The 15,494-nt window shown below is 48.4% G+C and overlaps 4 protein-coding genes across 4 annotated transcripts; 1 reads left to right on the top strand and 3 right to left on the bottom strand.

Moving 5' to 3' along the window:
• Positions 1-229: 229 nt before the first annotated feature.
• Positions 230-2,063, bottom strand: I303_101141 (GTP-binding protein YchF; the record flags this gene model as incomplete). Its single annotated transcript, XM_018404509.1, has 7 exons — positions 230-395; positions 460-532; positions 604-913; positions 1,184-1,261; positions 1,326-1,719; positions 1,820-1,920; positions 1,992-2,063. The coding sequence occupies 7 exons, from the start codon at positions 2,061-2,063 to the stop codon at positions 230-232; spliced, it is 1,194 nt and encodes a 397-aa protein (XP_018267163.1).
• Positions 2,064-2,547: 484 nt separating this feature from the next.
• Positions 2,548-3,575, top strand: I303_101140 (cytidine deaminase; the record flags this gene model as incomplete). The annotated part of the gene is made up of 6 exons (XM_018404508.1): positions 2,548-2,614; positions 2,709-2,745; positions 2,819-2,889; positions 3,000-3,043; positions 3,121-3,161; positions 3,323-3,575. 6 exons carry the CDS (start codon positions 2,548-2,550, stop codon positions 3,573-3,575), a joined length of 513 nt encoding a protein of 170 aa, XP_018267162.1.
• Positions 3,576-4,439: 864 nt separating this feature from the next.
• I303_101139 (uncharacterized protein) lies at positions 4,440-7,802 on the bottom strand (the record flags this gene model as incomplete). The annotated part of the gene is made up of 4 exons (XM_018404507.1): positions 4,440-6,682; positions 6,745-7,424; positions 7,512-7,621; positions 7,779-7,802. The coding sequence occupies 4 exons, from the start codon at positions 7,800-7,802 to the stop codon at positions 4,440-4,442; spliced, it is 3,057 nt and encodes a 1,018-aa protein (XP_018267161.1).
• Positions 7,803-9,722: 1,920 nt separating this feature from the next.
• On the bottom strand, positions 9,723-15,376 carry I303_101138 (uncharacterized protein; the record flags this gene model as incomplete). The annotated part of the gene is made up of 13 exons (XM_065968277.1): positions 9,723-10,001; positions 10,159-10,562; positions 10,622-10,725; positions 10,794-11,182; positions 11,240-11,357; positions 11,416-12,361; positions 12,413-12,605; positions 12,680-12,765; positions 12,830-12,947; positions 13,032-13,937; positions 13,997-14,226; positions 14,275-15,024; positions 15,100-15,376. The coding sequence occupies 13 exons, from the start codon at positions 15,374-15,376 to the stop codon at positions 9,723-9,725; spliced, it is 4,800 nt and encodes a 1,599-aa protein (XP_065824349.1).
• Positions 15,377-15,494: the final 118 nt, after the last annotated feature.

The raw sequence follows: 15,494 nt of genomic DNA, 5'->3' as shown, positions 1-15,494 counted from the left end.
AGTCTCTCGTGATGCATCTTATCATCCTTCGAATTATGACTGCCAGGATGTAGTCGGGAGCAGTGAAGCAGTGAACATGACCATTCGAGCATGCAGTTATTCGAAATCCAGCCAGCCCAACGTGAAAACCCGCAATGCCCACATCACACGTCAAGCATATGTATGCATATCGATACAAATTTGCTTCTAGACGTCTTCTTTCTCTCTATTCTGACGCGATCAACACCCCTTATTGACCAGCCTTCCAGTAACAGATATCCCCATCTACAATCTCGTACGGTTTACCTTGCTGTCTGAGTTTACCAGCAGCCTTGACACCAGCTTCTGTTCCGTATTCTTTGAGATCGGCATAAGCCATGATTTCACCACAGATGAATTTGTTCTCGAAATCGGAGCTACGGGTAGCTCAAGATTAGCGATTGATGTTCCCGTTCAGAAGAAAAAATTCAGTCAACGTACTGGATGACACCAGCTGCTTGAGGAGCCTTAATACCCTTTCGAACGGTCCATGCTCGGACTTCATCAGGACCACCTACACGTAACAGAAATAAACAGTCAGATACGGGCCTTGATCAAGATGATATCGAAAGTATAATCACTTACAGGTGAAGTATCTGATCAGTTCCAAACTCGTGTAACCGGAAGTAGTGATCTTGCCCAAAGCAGAAGCGTTTTTGCCCAAACCAAGAGTTTCAGCCTCGGCGACCTTCTCCTCGTCGGACATTCGAACTAAACGTTCTTCGAGAGCGACGGAGAATGGAATGAGGTTGTCTCCGGGGTTGTTCTCATCTATCCAAGCTTTGATCTTGGGTAACCACTTGTTCTTCTTCCTCACAAAGTCTCGCTCGGACAAGTTGACAAGATATGTGATCGGCTTGGCGGTAAGGAGATTCAAACCGTTGATGACGTCGACCTAAATCATCCAGTCAGGTTTGTCAGCTTCGCCGTACGAACGAGTTTCGGGTACGACACATGAAGAGACAAGAGGGTATAAGCAAGATCAGTGAATTACAAGTGCTCTCATTTGTTTTTGGGCGTTACTCCTCATCGATGAGCTGGGTTTATAGAGCGGAGCTCTTTTTCATCAGGCAAAAGGTGTGCGGATAATAGATAACATAAGATGGGTTGGATGAAGTAAGAAAGGACGCAAAGAGCGAATATCTCAGGACAGACATCGACTAACCTCTTTGTTAGACCAGTTTCCTTTTCGTACATCCTTGTCATCCTCAGTGAGGTGTTTCAAGATCTTCTCAACGATAGCCTTTGGCGCAAGTAGGGATAAGCTAACATCGTCATTGGAGTAGGGGACGACTAAGCTGACTCACGACTTCCTCCTTCTTAGCTTTATCAGCCAAACTGACACCACCGGCACTTCGAGCATTCTTCTTGGCAAGTTCCAAACCCTTCTCCACCCACTCGATATCCTTCAACCTCAACTCCGTCGAGATGATTTGCATATCTCTGCAAGGGTCCACATCACCCTCGACATGGATGACTTCAGCATCGTCGAACGCACGGACCACTTGGAAGATACCGTCGACCGATCGTACGTGAGACAAGAAAGCGTTTCCGAGACCAGCACCAGTCGAAGCTCCGGCTGTCAGACCGGCAATATCGACACAGGTCAAGAAGGCGGGTACCTCGGATTTAGGTTTGTAGAGGGAACATAACCAGTCGAATCGTTCGTCCGGTACTGGGATTCGGGCTTCTTCTGGGTCACTACGAACCAACAAAGCACGATATCAGTCACAAATCCTTCTCCCCAAAATTTGAAAGGGGGTATGTGTATGTGAAGGAAGCAAAGCGAGGTGAGGCTTACATGGTGGCGTATGGGAAGTTGGCAGCTTTACCTAAATCGGTCTGAGATAGTGTGTTGAAGAATGAGGATTTACCGACATTTGGTACACCGACAATACCAATCTAGCGCAGCGAAAACAACGTCAATCCACAATCCACCTCGCGAATTGCGATGGATGCATGGGATCACTCACTTGCAAATTGTTACTCGGTCGTCCAAGGATGACCCTCTTGGTCTCCTCGACTTTCTTACCCTTGGGAGGCATTTTCTTGGGTTTCGCAAATACGTAAGAGGTGGAAGAAAAGGTAGCTACAGAAGGTCGTAAAAACGGAACTTTTCCAGCGGCAGGATTTTTCGTTACAACAAAGGAAAAATTAGATAAGGAGAAAGAAGTGACCCTTGTTGAGATTGTCAGGCTTCTTGTTGAATGGACTTGGGCAATGCGAGATGTCATGCACCTCTTTTGGGATGGTTTCAGGCGTGAATCTGTTCAAGAGAGGAAGCGAGAGAATGTCAAAGAATCTTGAGGATATCCAACCAAGCTGGATTGTGAAGACAGAATGCCATCAAATTTCGGATGTCAGTATTTTATTCATGCAGTCCACTTAAATGCCATCTGCCGAGTGGACCAACATCAACGGAGACCCCACAAAATCAGACCACATGCTTCGCAACGAACATCCATAAATAGCCTGCAACTTTCTTATCTACTCGTACTGACCGATCTTTCCCAGAACACCAGTCGCACAATGTCGAAAGAAGCCTATCCATTGGGTGCGCCAGCGCTGGATGATCTCATTCGAGCTTCTCTGAAATGTACGTCAATCATGTCTCAATCCTGTTCAAGCTGTCTCCCGCGTCAACTTGATGTGCCGGACAGCTGACTCAACCGAGGTTTGCTGTACAACAGATAAAGATAGAGCCTATGCGCCTTACTCCAAATTCAGGTGAGCTATTCTGCCAATGTGTTTCAAAATGAGCATGAGACAGAAGAGCTGATTACGAAGGCCATGCCATCAGAGTCGGCGCCGCTCTACTTTCGGCGGACGGACAGATCTTTGGTGGATGTAATGTCGAGAACGCCTCGTATGGTATGTATCGGTATCTCAACGATGAAGAAGGACGAGGCGAGGCGAGGCGAGTTGGAGTAGGCAAATCACTTGTGATTCTTTGACATGCTGATAATGCGCATCGGGGTCAGGTGCCGGTATATGCGCAGAAAGGACGGCTATCGTCAAAGCCATAGTGAGCCTCTGCCCCCGTTCTTCTTCAAAAGAGGCGAACCAGGTGACCACTGACGACTGACTGCTATTGGGATTCAGAGTGAGGGTCAAAACGAGTTCTTGGCCGTAGTTGTATCCTCGTAAGTCCCTCTCGTCTCTCATCGAAATCCCAAACTCACACAACCGTGCTTTTCTTGCTCATCCGCTCAACTGCTTGACGGACTTTCATATCCTTGTCGAATCCCATCACAATGGCAATCAACTCATAACAACTATCAACCAATCGTCATGACGATCACAGCGACGTACCGGCTCCAACAACCTCGCCATGCGGTATATGCCGTCAATTCCTGCGAGAATTCCTCTCGCCCAATGTTCCAATATATTTTGTGTCCTCCGCGTATCCCCTCAAGGGGGGTATACCAAGTTGGCTCGGTGAGATCGAGATCGAGAGCCAAGAAGCCGGACAGTACATCAAGAAAATGACAATGGAAGAATTATTACCGAATTCCTTCGGACCTGATAATTTAGGTATCAAAGATCCTCAGCGATAGTGATAGCGATAGCGATAGATCGAATACCACCATGAATACCATGAATACAATCAATACGATCAATATCAAGGTCGTCTGCTGTCTGCTGTCTGCTGTGTGCTGATGATACTTGCACACCTGAAAACGATATCAATCATGACTCTATGGATGGGCTGATACTTATCATGCGTCTTGCGATGAACGTCATTGACCACGAGAGTCATTCAAGCGTCACCCAATGCACGATGCCCCATCCGGGATGCTTGAAGATAATAGTACTCGTAACGTCGATATCGATACATGATCTTTGCATAGTAATCGATACATATTTCCTGATTTCCTTTACTTATTTTCACTTCCCTCGAATTCGCTTAAGAATCGTTTTCCTACTGTATATATATGTATATGTATGTGTATTTAGGTTGATATTCGTCTAAAATCCCATTTTCCGAATTCGAATCCAGGTCGGACAACTTCTAAAACTCACAAAAGACAAAGAGGAGAAATCTTCAATCAAAACAATCGATTGAGTATGAATTTGGATATGGGTATGTGGACTGGACTGAACTGAAGGGTGTCAAAGACTAAAAATATACATGTCGGGATTGCCAAGACAAGACAAAAGAGAGAAAGAAGGATAAAAGTCCGGGAACTACTGATACAGGTTTTCCACATTGAATCAGATCTGCGAGATACAGCAAGAGGAGGACGATAGTTGCTTGGATTTGATCGGATTGGAACGGCGATGGAATGACGGATACACGTGCCAAAAAACAAAGGGAAGGATTGGGGTTTAGGGAAAGATACAGACGAAGATGATAAAAACTAAAAAATATCAATGAGCGAGATAGGTTCAAGAATGTGTTGTCGCCAATAATAGGCAGATCACCTGGTCGGACCAGAAGCCGTCTGCGTCTGGGAACTCAAGCTCCAATTAGGATAGAACATCGAATTGGCTTGGGTCTGGCTTATCGGATTGTTATGACTCTGTTGGAATTGCTGGGGTTGCTGAGGTTGTGGTTGGAGATGAGCGGTAGACTGTGCTGTCGCTTCCGATTCCGTGCCATCATCGTAAAGGGAGAAGGTAGCCTTCTTGCCTGTTTCTCCAGGAACGAGTGTCTGACTAGCCAATCGCTTGTTTCCCGGTCGAGCCATGTGTGGCGGTACACCGCTTAACATCTTAGTCTGGGTCTGAGTCGGGTTCGGGTTCGGGTTCGAGGTCAATTTCTGCAGATGAGAAGGTGGAAGCATTTGACTGCCATCGCCCGAGCCAACGTAGAACGATTGCGGTACGCCGAAAGAAGGGACTCGCTCAGGAGCTAGCGTTTGTTCCAGTGCTGAAGATCGTTGGACAACGCTTGGTAACGGTCTACTTGCTTTTCGATCGGGGTTGTTCATACCCATGTTGCCGCCGAACGATAATTGCGATTGTGTTTTACCCAGTTTGTTATTAGGTTGACCGCTGAGCGAGAAACTATTTTGGCGGTGTTTGATCTCTTCGCTCCATTTACGTATATCCGCATTGTCCGGAGCGGTTCCAGTATTACTCGAAGGGGCGACTTGTTGAGGGGGGATATACGAGCTCTGATTCTGGTTGTCCGTCGCTCTGGGCGTGAGGCCATTCAAGAAATTGTTGAAGAATTGAGGACCGTTCAACAGCGGAGATTGTAGATCGGGCATCGAGTTGGATTTACTCAACGTCCTCTTACCCATACCAGGCCGAGGAGTGACTAGCGGTCCGCCCACGCTGGTAAGCTCAAGCTCGTTGTTCTGGTTCTCGCCCATTGGCGTGAGACCGGTCATAGGTTCGGTCATGAACAGACGCCAGAGATCCTTGACATCAGACAAGCTTGGCATGGGCTGCGGCTCCGACTCCGCTTCCTCGGTAACTCCTGTCAAAGTCGGGAAAGTCGGTCTTCGACTCGTACTAGCATCCGGCACGGTCATCGAACCCGCTTGATTGGCGTGCGAGGCGAATGGGGCATTGATAGCAGTATTTGCCGTGTATGGCTCTGGAAGCGGGATGTAAGAAGAGTCGGAACCGTTGAGTGGATCCTGAAGAGACATCTGTGCCAACGCATTGGTCCACTGCCCAGCACTTGATCGTCTTCGATGATGTCCTTGAAGCTGCGCGGGGTCAAATTGAGCTTCATTGAGGTCAATGAACGTTGAATTGGTGGATGCGCTCAGCGCGGAACCATTATCGTCATCGGACACCGAATTATGACGGGCTTGCCAAGCCGCATTGAGATCGGCGGTTTGTGCGGGCTGATCAGACCATTGATAAGTGAGATTGTTTGCCGAAGGAACGTATGAGGACGTTGCGTTGGGTTGAGTCGGAGATGATAGGATTGGAGAGGAATTGAAAGGGATGATATAAGCAGGATCACTGTTATGTGTTTGCAGCGTTGGCGCAGGATTGGAGGTTTTGAACTGCTTGGATTGCTCTTGCCATTCATGACCAGGCAAGAAGCCGCCCGTCGTTCCGGTGTAGCTGCTACGTCGTTCGAAAGGCTCGTCGATGTCCGGCGGGCTGGTGGTGTTATTAGTCAAAGAAGGCGTAGTGGCTAAACCTTGAGGCGGAGACGCTTCTTGATTTGGCGCTATGCCTGTGTTGAAGGAAGATGCAGGATCATATACAGCTGAGGCTTGAAGCGATGCGTTGTATGTCGCGGGAGACTGTTGAAGATGCCCGGTGATGGTCCCTGGAGCCGTACCAATAGGCAAACTAGAGTACTGTGGAACTCCTGCACCACTTTCCGGATTCTGCAAGCCATTGTAATTCCCATGATGACGCAGACTGGACACACTGTTCGATTGCCGAGCTGGTGCGGGATGGGGTATAGAGGATGCGGGCGGTAACGAAGAGACCGAGCCAGCCCGTTGATGATGGACGGGTACGTGTGAAGATGCGACAGGACTGCTATTGGGGTCTGGCGAAGAGAACTGACTCTGCGGCGAAGCCATCATGGGTCCACCAGTGACTTGTTGGAATTGACCGGTTGATAAGTGATTAGCGACGTATTGACCTAATGCAGCAGTTTGCGTTGGCACGTGAGGATAGCCAATGCTGCGAGACTTCTGGGGTTTGTTGTATGAGCACTTTATGTTCCGATGAGTGCACCGAACTAGTCATGTGCAGCGATTAGCCGAGACTTTAAACAATTTATTGTTAGAAAGGAAGACTCACGACAAGGATCAGCAAAGTCACATCTGACTTTCGAATGATTACATTGATCACACGCTCTCTTCTTGAATCCCCATTCGTACAAGATCCCATTTGGGTTACTAAGCGGCACTTGCCCAATCGAAGAATAGCCTTGTTCCGAGCCGGTAATCCTCATTGGTGCAGCGGTGAATGGCGGTTCCTCGCCCGACATCGTATTGTTCACGCTTGGATACCCCGGATTGCCTAGAATAGCATTGGGATTTCCAGTGCCAGTGACCGGATTGGCGAAGGTCTGCGCATAAGGCGAAGAAGATAGATTGTTCGTCATCGTAGCTGTAGTCGCATAAGCTTGAGAGGGGTTATTGCTCCAGGTCTGGATCTGGGTCTGATAAGGATCTGCGGGGTTTTGACCATTCAGTAAAGGATGATGAGGATACATTCTCTGAGCTTGAAGTTGGGATTGCTGGTTGAAGCTTGATGCCCTTGGTTTCTCTCTGGATTGGCTAGCAGCACCGATATTATTCTGATAATTATCTTGACTGGTCGATGTAGGATCTGGGTTATCCCCAAGCCCAGTCGGCTTCTTCAATGCCGAAGCGGGGAAGGACTTTCTTCTTCCCTTCTTGGAGGTCTTATCCTTCTGAGGGGCATTCTCATCGGGCGGCTTGTGGGCTTTATTGACATGTCGAGACAGCAAGTCACTAAGTTGAAGTGGAATAATTAGCCTAATCACTTATACGCGATAGCGCAAGTTTGCTGTTCTGGTGGTTAGGGAAGCCATGACTGACCTTCGGGCAAACCTCAGCGGACAATGCTTGCACTCATAAGGCCTATCACCTGTATGCGCCCTCAAGTGCCTTCCAACATGTTGCGGTCGAGTGAATGTCGCCGAACATAGCTATAACGGGACATATGTCAGCTATCAGCATCTACGGGACTCGAGCGTGCAAAATCGTGAGGATTGGCAACAGGATGTCACAGTTCTGATATGACCGACGAGTGTTGGTGACTGCAATGAAGGGGATGAAAGGTTGCTTCGGTCGAAGATGACGTACCGGACATTTATGGTCCCCTCCCATTCTTCCGATGATTAATCAGCTCTTGCAAGGCTACCACAATTGATGACTGGTAGCGGCGAGCGTATCGGTCACGCTACACGATTTATTCTCAACGTGAAGAGATCTTCTCAATGTCCAATTATCTGGTTTCCCGTTACGTTCGCTTGACCGAGATTATCTAATCCTACTCTCTGGCTCGATGTCAAGTATGTGCAGGCTTGAGCTTGAGCACTTCCTGCTTGTTGTCTACTTTGTTCAGGTCGATGACGCGGTGAATTATGGTGTCGCAGACACTATGCTTGCTAAGCGGGGAAGCTCCATATAGTCGACCGGCCGACGTTATCAATCCCAAGTCAAGTCGAGTGATGTCGAGGTTTGTCAATTTAGCTGGAATGACGTTTTGACACTAATTGTTTGTATGTCGGAGTGTGCGATGCCTTGCGATGCGATTTGATAATGATATGCTTCTTGTTCTGTTCAGATGATCGCTGATCATCGGTTGTCGAGGCGTGTATGCTCAATCAATGGGTCGAATGGTCATTGTGCATTCATTCAAGAGCAACAAGGTGATATCAGATAATGAGTGCTCTTTCACTATTACGGTTTCTCCTCGTTGACAAGCATGGCAGTACGGTAGCACGGTAGCAGCACTAGTAACATTATGATGGTGGGTGACGCACTTGCAGGGCAAGGGAGACAAAGGGGAGATTACTGGATTGGATTCCCATACTAAAATCCTAATTGACATTACAAATTCTTCCTATTGTTACATCCAGGTTACACAGAGAGAGAGAGTACGTAGAAAGGTACTGCCGTTACCATTAAAAAAACGTATGATGACGTCAATTTACAAGACTCAGCCCTTCGGAGAATTATTTTTCCCTTTTTTTCTCCCTCGCCTTCCCTTGGTCCCTTGATCCCATGTCGACGAGATGTACTCGCTGTACGCTGTACACGGCCAGGCGATAGACGTTGTTATGCTCGGATGCTCACGCTCATACTCGGTTTGGGTAAAATCCGGGTTCAAGTTCAAATTCAAAAGAAAAAGTAAAAGACCAAAAACGGCTAACTGAACAACAAATTAAAGTCTGGATTTCCGCCAGCTGTAGCCGTTGTCCGTTCTCCTCTGCCTTCCTCGTGTTCTCCTTCGGATAAGAAGAGCTTAGATGAACAGATGTTGACGGGTGATAGTCGATAATTGATCGTCGAGGATAAAAGATCGACCGTGCTCGCGATGCGCCGTTCTGAGAAGACACGTCGGAACGGGACAAACGTACCGTGGAAGAGTATGATGATGACGTTCCTTTTCTTCCTAGGGGCGGAACGGGATAGTGAGTCGTCAGTAAGTGATTAGTGCTGTTCACCAGAATTAGTCCGGATCCAGCCACGCTTAGCTGGCCTGCAAAGAAAAAAAAAACAAGCGAAGGAAGAGACAAAGATTGACCAAGATGAACAAGCCGAGCAACCCGTAAATACTCTAGATACAACTACATCACAATTAGACAATTAGCCCGAATCTAAAAAGATCGTCGTTCGGTTCGTCCCCTTCCACTCGTCATTCGTCATTCGTCATTTGACGTTCGACTTTCTCGTATTTGATTTAGCTCCGATTAGAATTAAACCGTGAAAGATCGTCGGCGCGGAAGAATTGCGAAAAACCCAGTCCAGCTGAGCTTGGGGAACATCATTTTCCCTTCCCAGCGCTTATTTCCCTTTTCTCGTGACACGAGCTGTCCATCATGATTTGTAGCAAGTGATAGGTGGCCGCGTTCAAGGTGGGCAACCTCTATAAATCAGAAAGGCCAAAATGGTAGTGCGAGTATTGTTGTATACATGTATTGGTTGATTGTACATCGTTTGTACCATATCGGTATATCATCTCATTGGATTGTCTACAATTATGGGTCTACTGTCCGACGAGGATGTAGCCCAAGCGTCTCATTAAGTCTGCGTCGCAGCAGCATGATCCTGCGATCCTGGAACAGCACTAGCAGCAGATGCAGTAGCAGGAGTCGAAGCAGGCGCTGGCGTAGGAGGCGGTATAGCTTCACCCAAGAATCCAGGTAAAACCCTCTCAATCCTTTCTACCGATTTATTCCACAATTCCTTCTGTTCAGCCGATCTCGGATCTTCCATACCACCATGCGCAGGGGGAGGCGAGAGTAAGTTCGAAGAATGCATGACCAGTACGACGTTCTTGAGGGATTCCGAGGCTTCGTTCTGGATCACACCCAAGGCAAAATAAAAGGAAATGCCATTTGGTCAGCTTCTGCATCATGGTACCGTAGAATCGAGAGAAGGGTGAATGAGGTAGGTTTCGAGAAACGATTGTTTTGATGAAGTGAATCAAACGGGCGACACCCAAACGCCTACGCACCAATAAATCCCTTTCGCCTCTCATGAACCTCTCCAACTTATCCAACACACCCAAGAACAGCGCTTCCACCGTACTCTTGGCATTCGGTCTTTCTATAAGGCGGACTACGTACTGAAGGAAGATCTTGCACAGTAAGGTGGCAGCTTTGAGCCTTTGATCAGCGTACGAAGTGTACGTCTGAGACTGTTGAGTGGATTTCAGTAATTCTTCCAGGACCGGGAAAAGGATCTTGTCAAATATGATAGGTAGGATCCTATCGTTATCATTCTCCGATATCGATAACAACTGAGGGGATAGCAAGAGTCGTTGAAGATACGATATGGCCCTTTGTCGGATCGGTTGACAGCCATTTATACATTGTTTACCTATCACAAGAAGAGGAGGCAACCAGAATGCGTTGAATGCTATGAAGCTCTCTTACATCAGCCCTTGCGCAAAAAAATACCTCTGGAACCTGACTCACCGTCACTCTCGTTGAGACCGCTCGAGGTCATCAGACCAGGTATCACGTTGCGCAGTTCGTATAATGAGTCAAGCGCAGTCAGACCCCTCTCCACCGTTGGTCCCCTACAACGCCGTCATGGCGCACATCAGCGACTTGAGCCTCACAAAGACACAGAGATCCAGTCACTTACAAGCTAGCATTTTGATTCGCATTCATCGAGCTCCTCCTGCTCTGTTGCGCTCTGTTCGCGGCGGCAGCCCCAGCAGCAGTCGCAAATTCGTCTAGTAAGGCAACAGTCCCAGCATAATTGTCATTGGTCAAGCCTGGTCCAGCCGCAGAAGGAGAAGCCATCTTCTGGACAATCTGCAGGGTAACTTTCGAAGCTTCCGGATGCGCTACTGTGGCTCTGAACAGGGCTATGACCAAGTTCCACTCGGTTTGCGAGGATACAACATTTTCGTCCTTTTCCAAAATTTTAGCAACGCCCGCCATGAGCTGTTCCGAGACGGAATTGAGCACCGTGGAGGGTAATGATCGCAGGACATCTAGTGCTATGTAGAGTTGATCTCGTAATTCAGGCTAGTCAAGCACAAAGTCAGGTCCGAACGGTATTTGTTTCACGGCAGATCGACTCACGGTTTCGGAGACTATCAAGCATAATCGCAGTAGTCCCACGACCGCTCTTTCGATAAGTAGGACACTATACGATTGAGCTGAGGATAGTAATGACGAGATGTATTCAAAAATGATTGGCCTATAAGCAGTATGTTTGAGCAAAGATTTTTCGTCCAACGCGATATGGGATTACATACCAAGTCTCTGCGATATTGGTCTTGCTCCGACTCGCCAGACTGACCATCATTTCCAGGTGGAAGACACATGCAGGATCGTATGGCAACTGCCCCTCGAATCTCACTAAAACAGGAGACCCAGTCTCACCGCGGACTTCGGATCTAGCTTGAAGTTTGGCCGTTGTTCGGGACTCAGCTAGGAACCTTATTGCTTTCAGAGCTGGAATCAGAGCCTCCGCGTCTAGGCTGAGGATCTCAGCGTATAATTCTTCCAATTTACAGCTCGATAGGCAGTCAACCGCAACCAGCGTGTTTTCCACATCGTCATCCGAAGTTTCCATGACTAGCACGTCGCTGCTCTGTCCGTAAGGTGAGAGCAGGTAGCTTGACAAGGTCGATAAGAGACCCCCTTCAGGCCGCCTTTCGGGCTGAGGTGTAGGTGCGGAAGCTTTCATCGGTATCGTCGTGGTCCCCGCTAAGAAGTCCTCCATCTGCAGCATCGGCGTCGGTAATAATTGGTGCAAGAACAGCGTCTGGAACATTTCAAAAATCGATAACCATCCTTCCCGTATCGCGTTGCCGTTTCCGTTGGCAATGGTGAAGAGGACTACTGTCGCCAGTTGGGATCGGTAAGATTGTCCAAACCGTATAGACAATGGTGACACCGTCAGATTCTGTCCCTCTTTCTCCACCGAGGGATAGTTGGACATCTGATACCCGTCTTCCGTCTCGTCAAGCAAGCCTGTCGCATTTGATAGGGACTGGACAATAGTGTCAAAGACTTCAAGCAGCTTGAAGTGTCCAGCCAAAGAGGCACACTGTCGGAATCCGGTGATAGCCTTTTGTATGACGTGTTCATCTTGTGCCGAGGTTGTAAAGGCATATGCGAACGATGAGATCAATTGTTGCCAGGAAAGCTTGAACATGGCCTCATCAAACACAGAAGTGTTGCAAATGATCATAGGGCCTGTCAAGAGAGTCAGATTGGTCTATCTGTAACATGAACACAACAACTCACCAGCCGTCCTAGATCTCTGCATCAAACTCTTCCAAGCATACTCGAACCCGTGCTGCCCAGCATGCTCTTCGGGCAAGATGATTTCCCGCTTCCTGATCGACTCATGTATGGAAGCAAGGTATTCAGGGTCGAAATCTTTCCCACCATTGACGCCTCGCAAATTCTTCTTGTAATCTTCGATGGTCATTCGTTTCTACAAATTAGAGGGACGAGAGGGGTATGGGTCAGTCCAATCAAGCTGTCCTGGGAGCCAGCATCTCAGCTTACCCTATTTTGGGGATTATGTAAATCGGTGTTCAACATGATGACCGAATAAGCAAGGACGTAGACCGCATCTTGGTCGACAATCTCAGCTGAGCGCAGAGCTTTTGTCAGCTCGAGATGACTGTAGGAGAAGCGACAAATAGCAGAGCTGACCAGGTTTGAATGAGAAGAAGTGCTCGGCGAAGGTTTCTGTTATTCTCGCTATGGGTTGCGCTTCACCAGGCAGTCGGAAGGTTTCCAAAAGCTCCCTCATCGCGTCTGCTATCGATTTCTATCGACGCCAATGAGTCAGCCGGTGATCTGAGGAATATCACGGGGAATAGATGGTGGATCAGAGCTATCAAGTCTGACTTACACCTTTGAAATCGAATAACCCTATGAAAGCCTTCAACAGACCCAGTTGATCCGGCCGACTTATGTACTCGCCTACCAACTTCTTATCCAACCTACTCGAACTCCTCAGAAACCTCGCAACCGCCAGATGTTTCCTGTCTTCCTCACTTCCTGGTCCAGCAGGATCCGACACAATGATACCCTCTTTCTCCAAAAAGGCTAAACCTGTCTTAGGCTTCTGATTGAACAGACTAGCGCCAGTAAGTAGGATCCCCTTGCGACCTTTCTGTTCAATCAAGACATCGTGTCCCACATGGGAAGGATTCCAAGCTTCCTCTGACCCTTCTAGTCGTTCCGCCATTGAGCTGACAAAGGAGAGTAATATCTCGAGAGAAAGTAATTGAGCATTATCGAGTCCGTCGAATAAGCTGGATGAGCCATCTGCTTTCGGAGGACCAGCTGGGTAGACACCGCGAGTCAGGAAGGTGATCAATCTTTCGAAGATGTCTTCCGATTCAGTTGAACAGTCAAAGTTCACCCAGCAATCTACCATGAAGCTCGGCCTCAAGGCTATTTGTGTCAGTGTGTCCAGCATGAGTTCTTTCGTCTCGTTCGGAACGGGCGGTAGCAAGCTCAAAGGTCGAGGTGTTCCAGCTGTTGGCGTGTCTGATAGTGTCTTGTCACCATTGGGTGTGGCTCGTCCGTCCGTGGGTCCACCAAGATTTGGCGTACCTGGTCGGGAGGTTGAGTCCGGTCGGCCCAATAAATGAGTGGGGATTGGAGAAGGATTGGGTGGCGTAAGTCTGTCGATAAGATACGATAGGAAGAGCTCGAGTTGTAGTTTGAGTTGAGGCAGAAGTGTTGAGAATAGGGTAGAGGTGGTTCTGAGGGATTGAGCCAGAAGTGACGGTGAATCAGATCGTGTGAGCTATAGTAAATAATCTCTCAGTCAGCGACAAATCCAGTAGTCCTGGCATTAACGCTCACCTGGAAGAGATATCTGCAGCCCTCATCTCTAACACCTTCTTTCAACTCAGGCCAATTGCCCAGACTGGACCCGCCAACTTCTAATGCGGTGTTCAAGATGGCTAACGCCGACAATCGCATTGAATCGGTATGAGCTTGATCCGAAGGGTTCAGCAAGGCGATGAGCACTCGAAGAAGCTCCAGTATAGTCGGCAGACCGTATGGTGTGAACAACGCAGGCGTTTGGTCGACTGCAAACCCGTTAGCGATAACGTGGACTCCACACTAAATCCGCTTACCTGACTCTCGCTTCTTCGCTTCTGGCGCTCTTTCTGGCTCGTTTGGAATCTCTGGAGGCGTCTGACCTTCCTCATTATGTAGTTCTGCCTTAGTGTCTGAGCTGCTGGTTTCCGGAGGTCCCGCTTCCGTCTCTTGCTTCTCCTCTGGCTTCTCCTCGATGATCTCTTGCTTGACCTCCTCCTTGATCGTGGTTTTAGGTTGATTCTCATTCGCGCCCAACAACCTTTCCACATCTTCTGGTCTGAGCGATTTCAATCTGACGAAACAAGCTCTCGTTATACCCTGTACTGTTGTTTGCGCCGAGTTCCTGACCCCTTCACCCAGTCGCGCTCTAGCTAGCATCCCTAATCCGACTTCTAAGAGCTCACAAACACTCTCATCTCCCATATGATCCAGCATATTCCCGATACCCCGCGCCCCACTTTCTTGGGCTGTAGGCATGGATATAGGTGATACTAGAGAGTCTATGACCCGAAGTAAACGAAGGAGGACCAGCTCGTCCTGTTGCGGAGAAGATGAGGGGAATCTGCATTGAGACAAGGCTGATGTGAGGTGTATCAAAGATAGCTGTAGAGGCGTTGATGGTGTGATCTCTAGTGAAGGTGCCGTGAGGTACAAGGGAAGTATGGAGAGGATGATAGAATTGAGTGAAGATAGTGATAATGAAGTTATAGGACCGGAAGTCAGAGGTGATCGAACTAGAGCCAAGAACGGCGCGCAAATATCTATTGGCGATAATGCAGTGATGTCTGCTCAAGCAACAAAGATCAGCCATCAGCACATGTCGCGATTAGACTGAAAGAAAATTATGTATAGGAGCCCACCTTTGACACCGCTCAGTGTCCGCCTCAACTCGATGAAACCGTCCATCAAGTCGCCCTCGTCAATACCGCCGTCGCTCGCCCTTCCGCCTCGCCGACTCCCAGATCTGGCTAAGCTCTGTCTACCTGTCCTATGCGAACGCAGCGAGGGAGCAGAGGAGGAAGCGTATGAGGATGAAGAAGTTGATGCCCAACGCTGATTCCGCCTCATTGCCGAAGTCACCGTTTGGATCTCCTGCAAGAGCAGGGTCAGGGGTGGTAGGTCGGTTGAGAACGCCATGTTGTCGAGCTCGTTCGACCGTTGGGGCCTTCCTCGGGTATCAAGGTGTAGGCAGCTGCGTCTGAGCTGCAGAGTCCAGCAGAATTATCCGAAATTATGCCTTCTTGAAGCTGTAGGA

This window comes from Kwoniella dejecticola, chromosome 1, assembly GCF_000512565.2.
Source record: "Kwoniella dejecticola CBS 10117 chromosome 1, complete sequence".
Lineage (NCBI taxonomy): Eukaryota > Fungi > Basidiomycota > Tremellomycetes > Tremellales > Cryptococcaceae > Kwoniella > Kwoniella dejecticola.
Note: the sequence above shows the minus strand (reverse complement) of the source record. Positions and strands in the feature narration are given on the sequence as shown.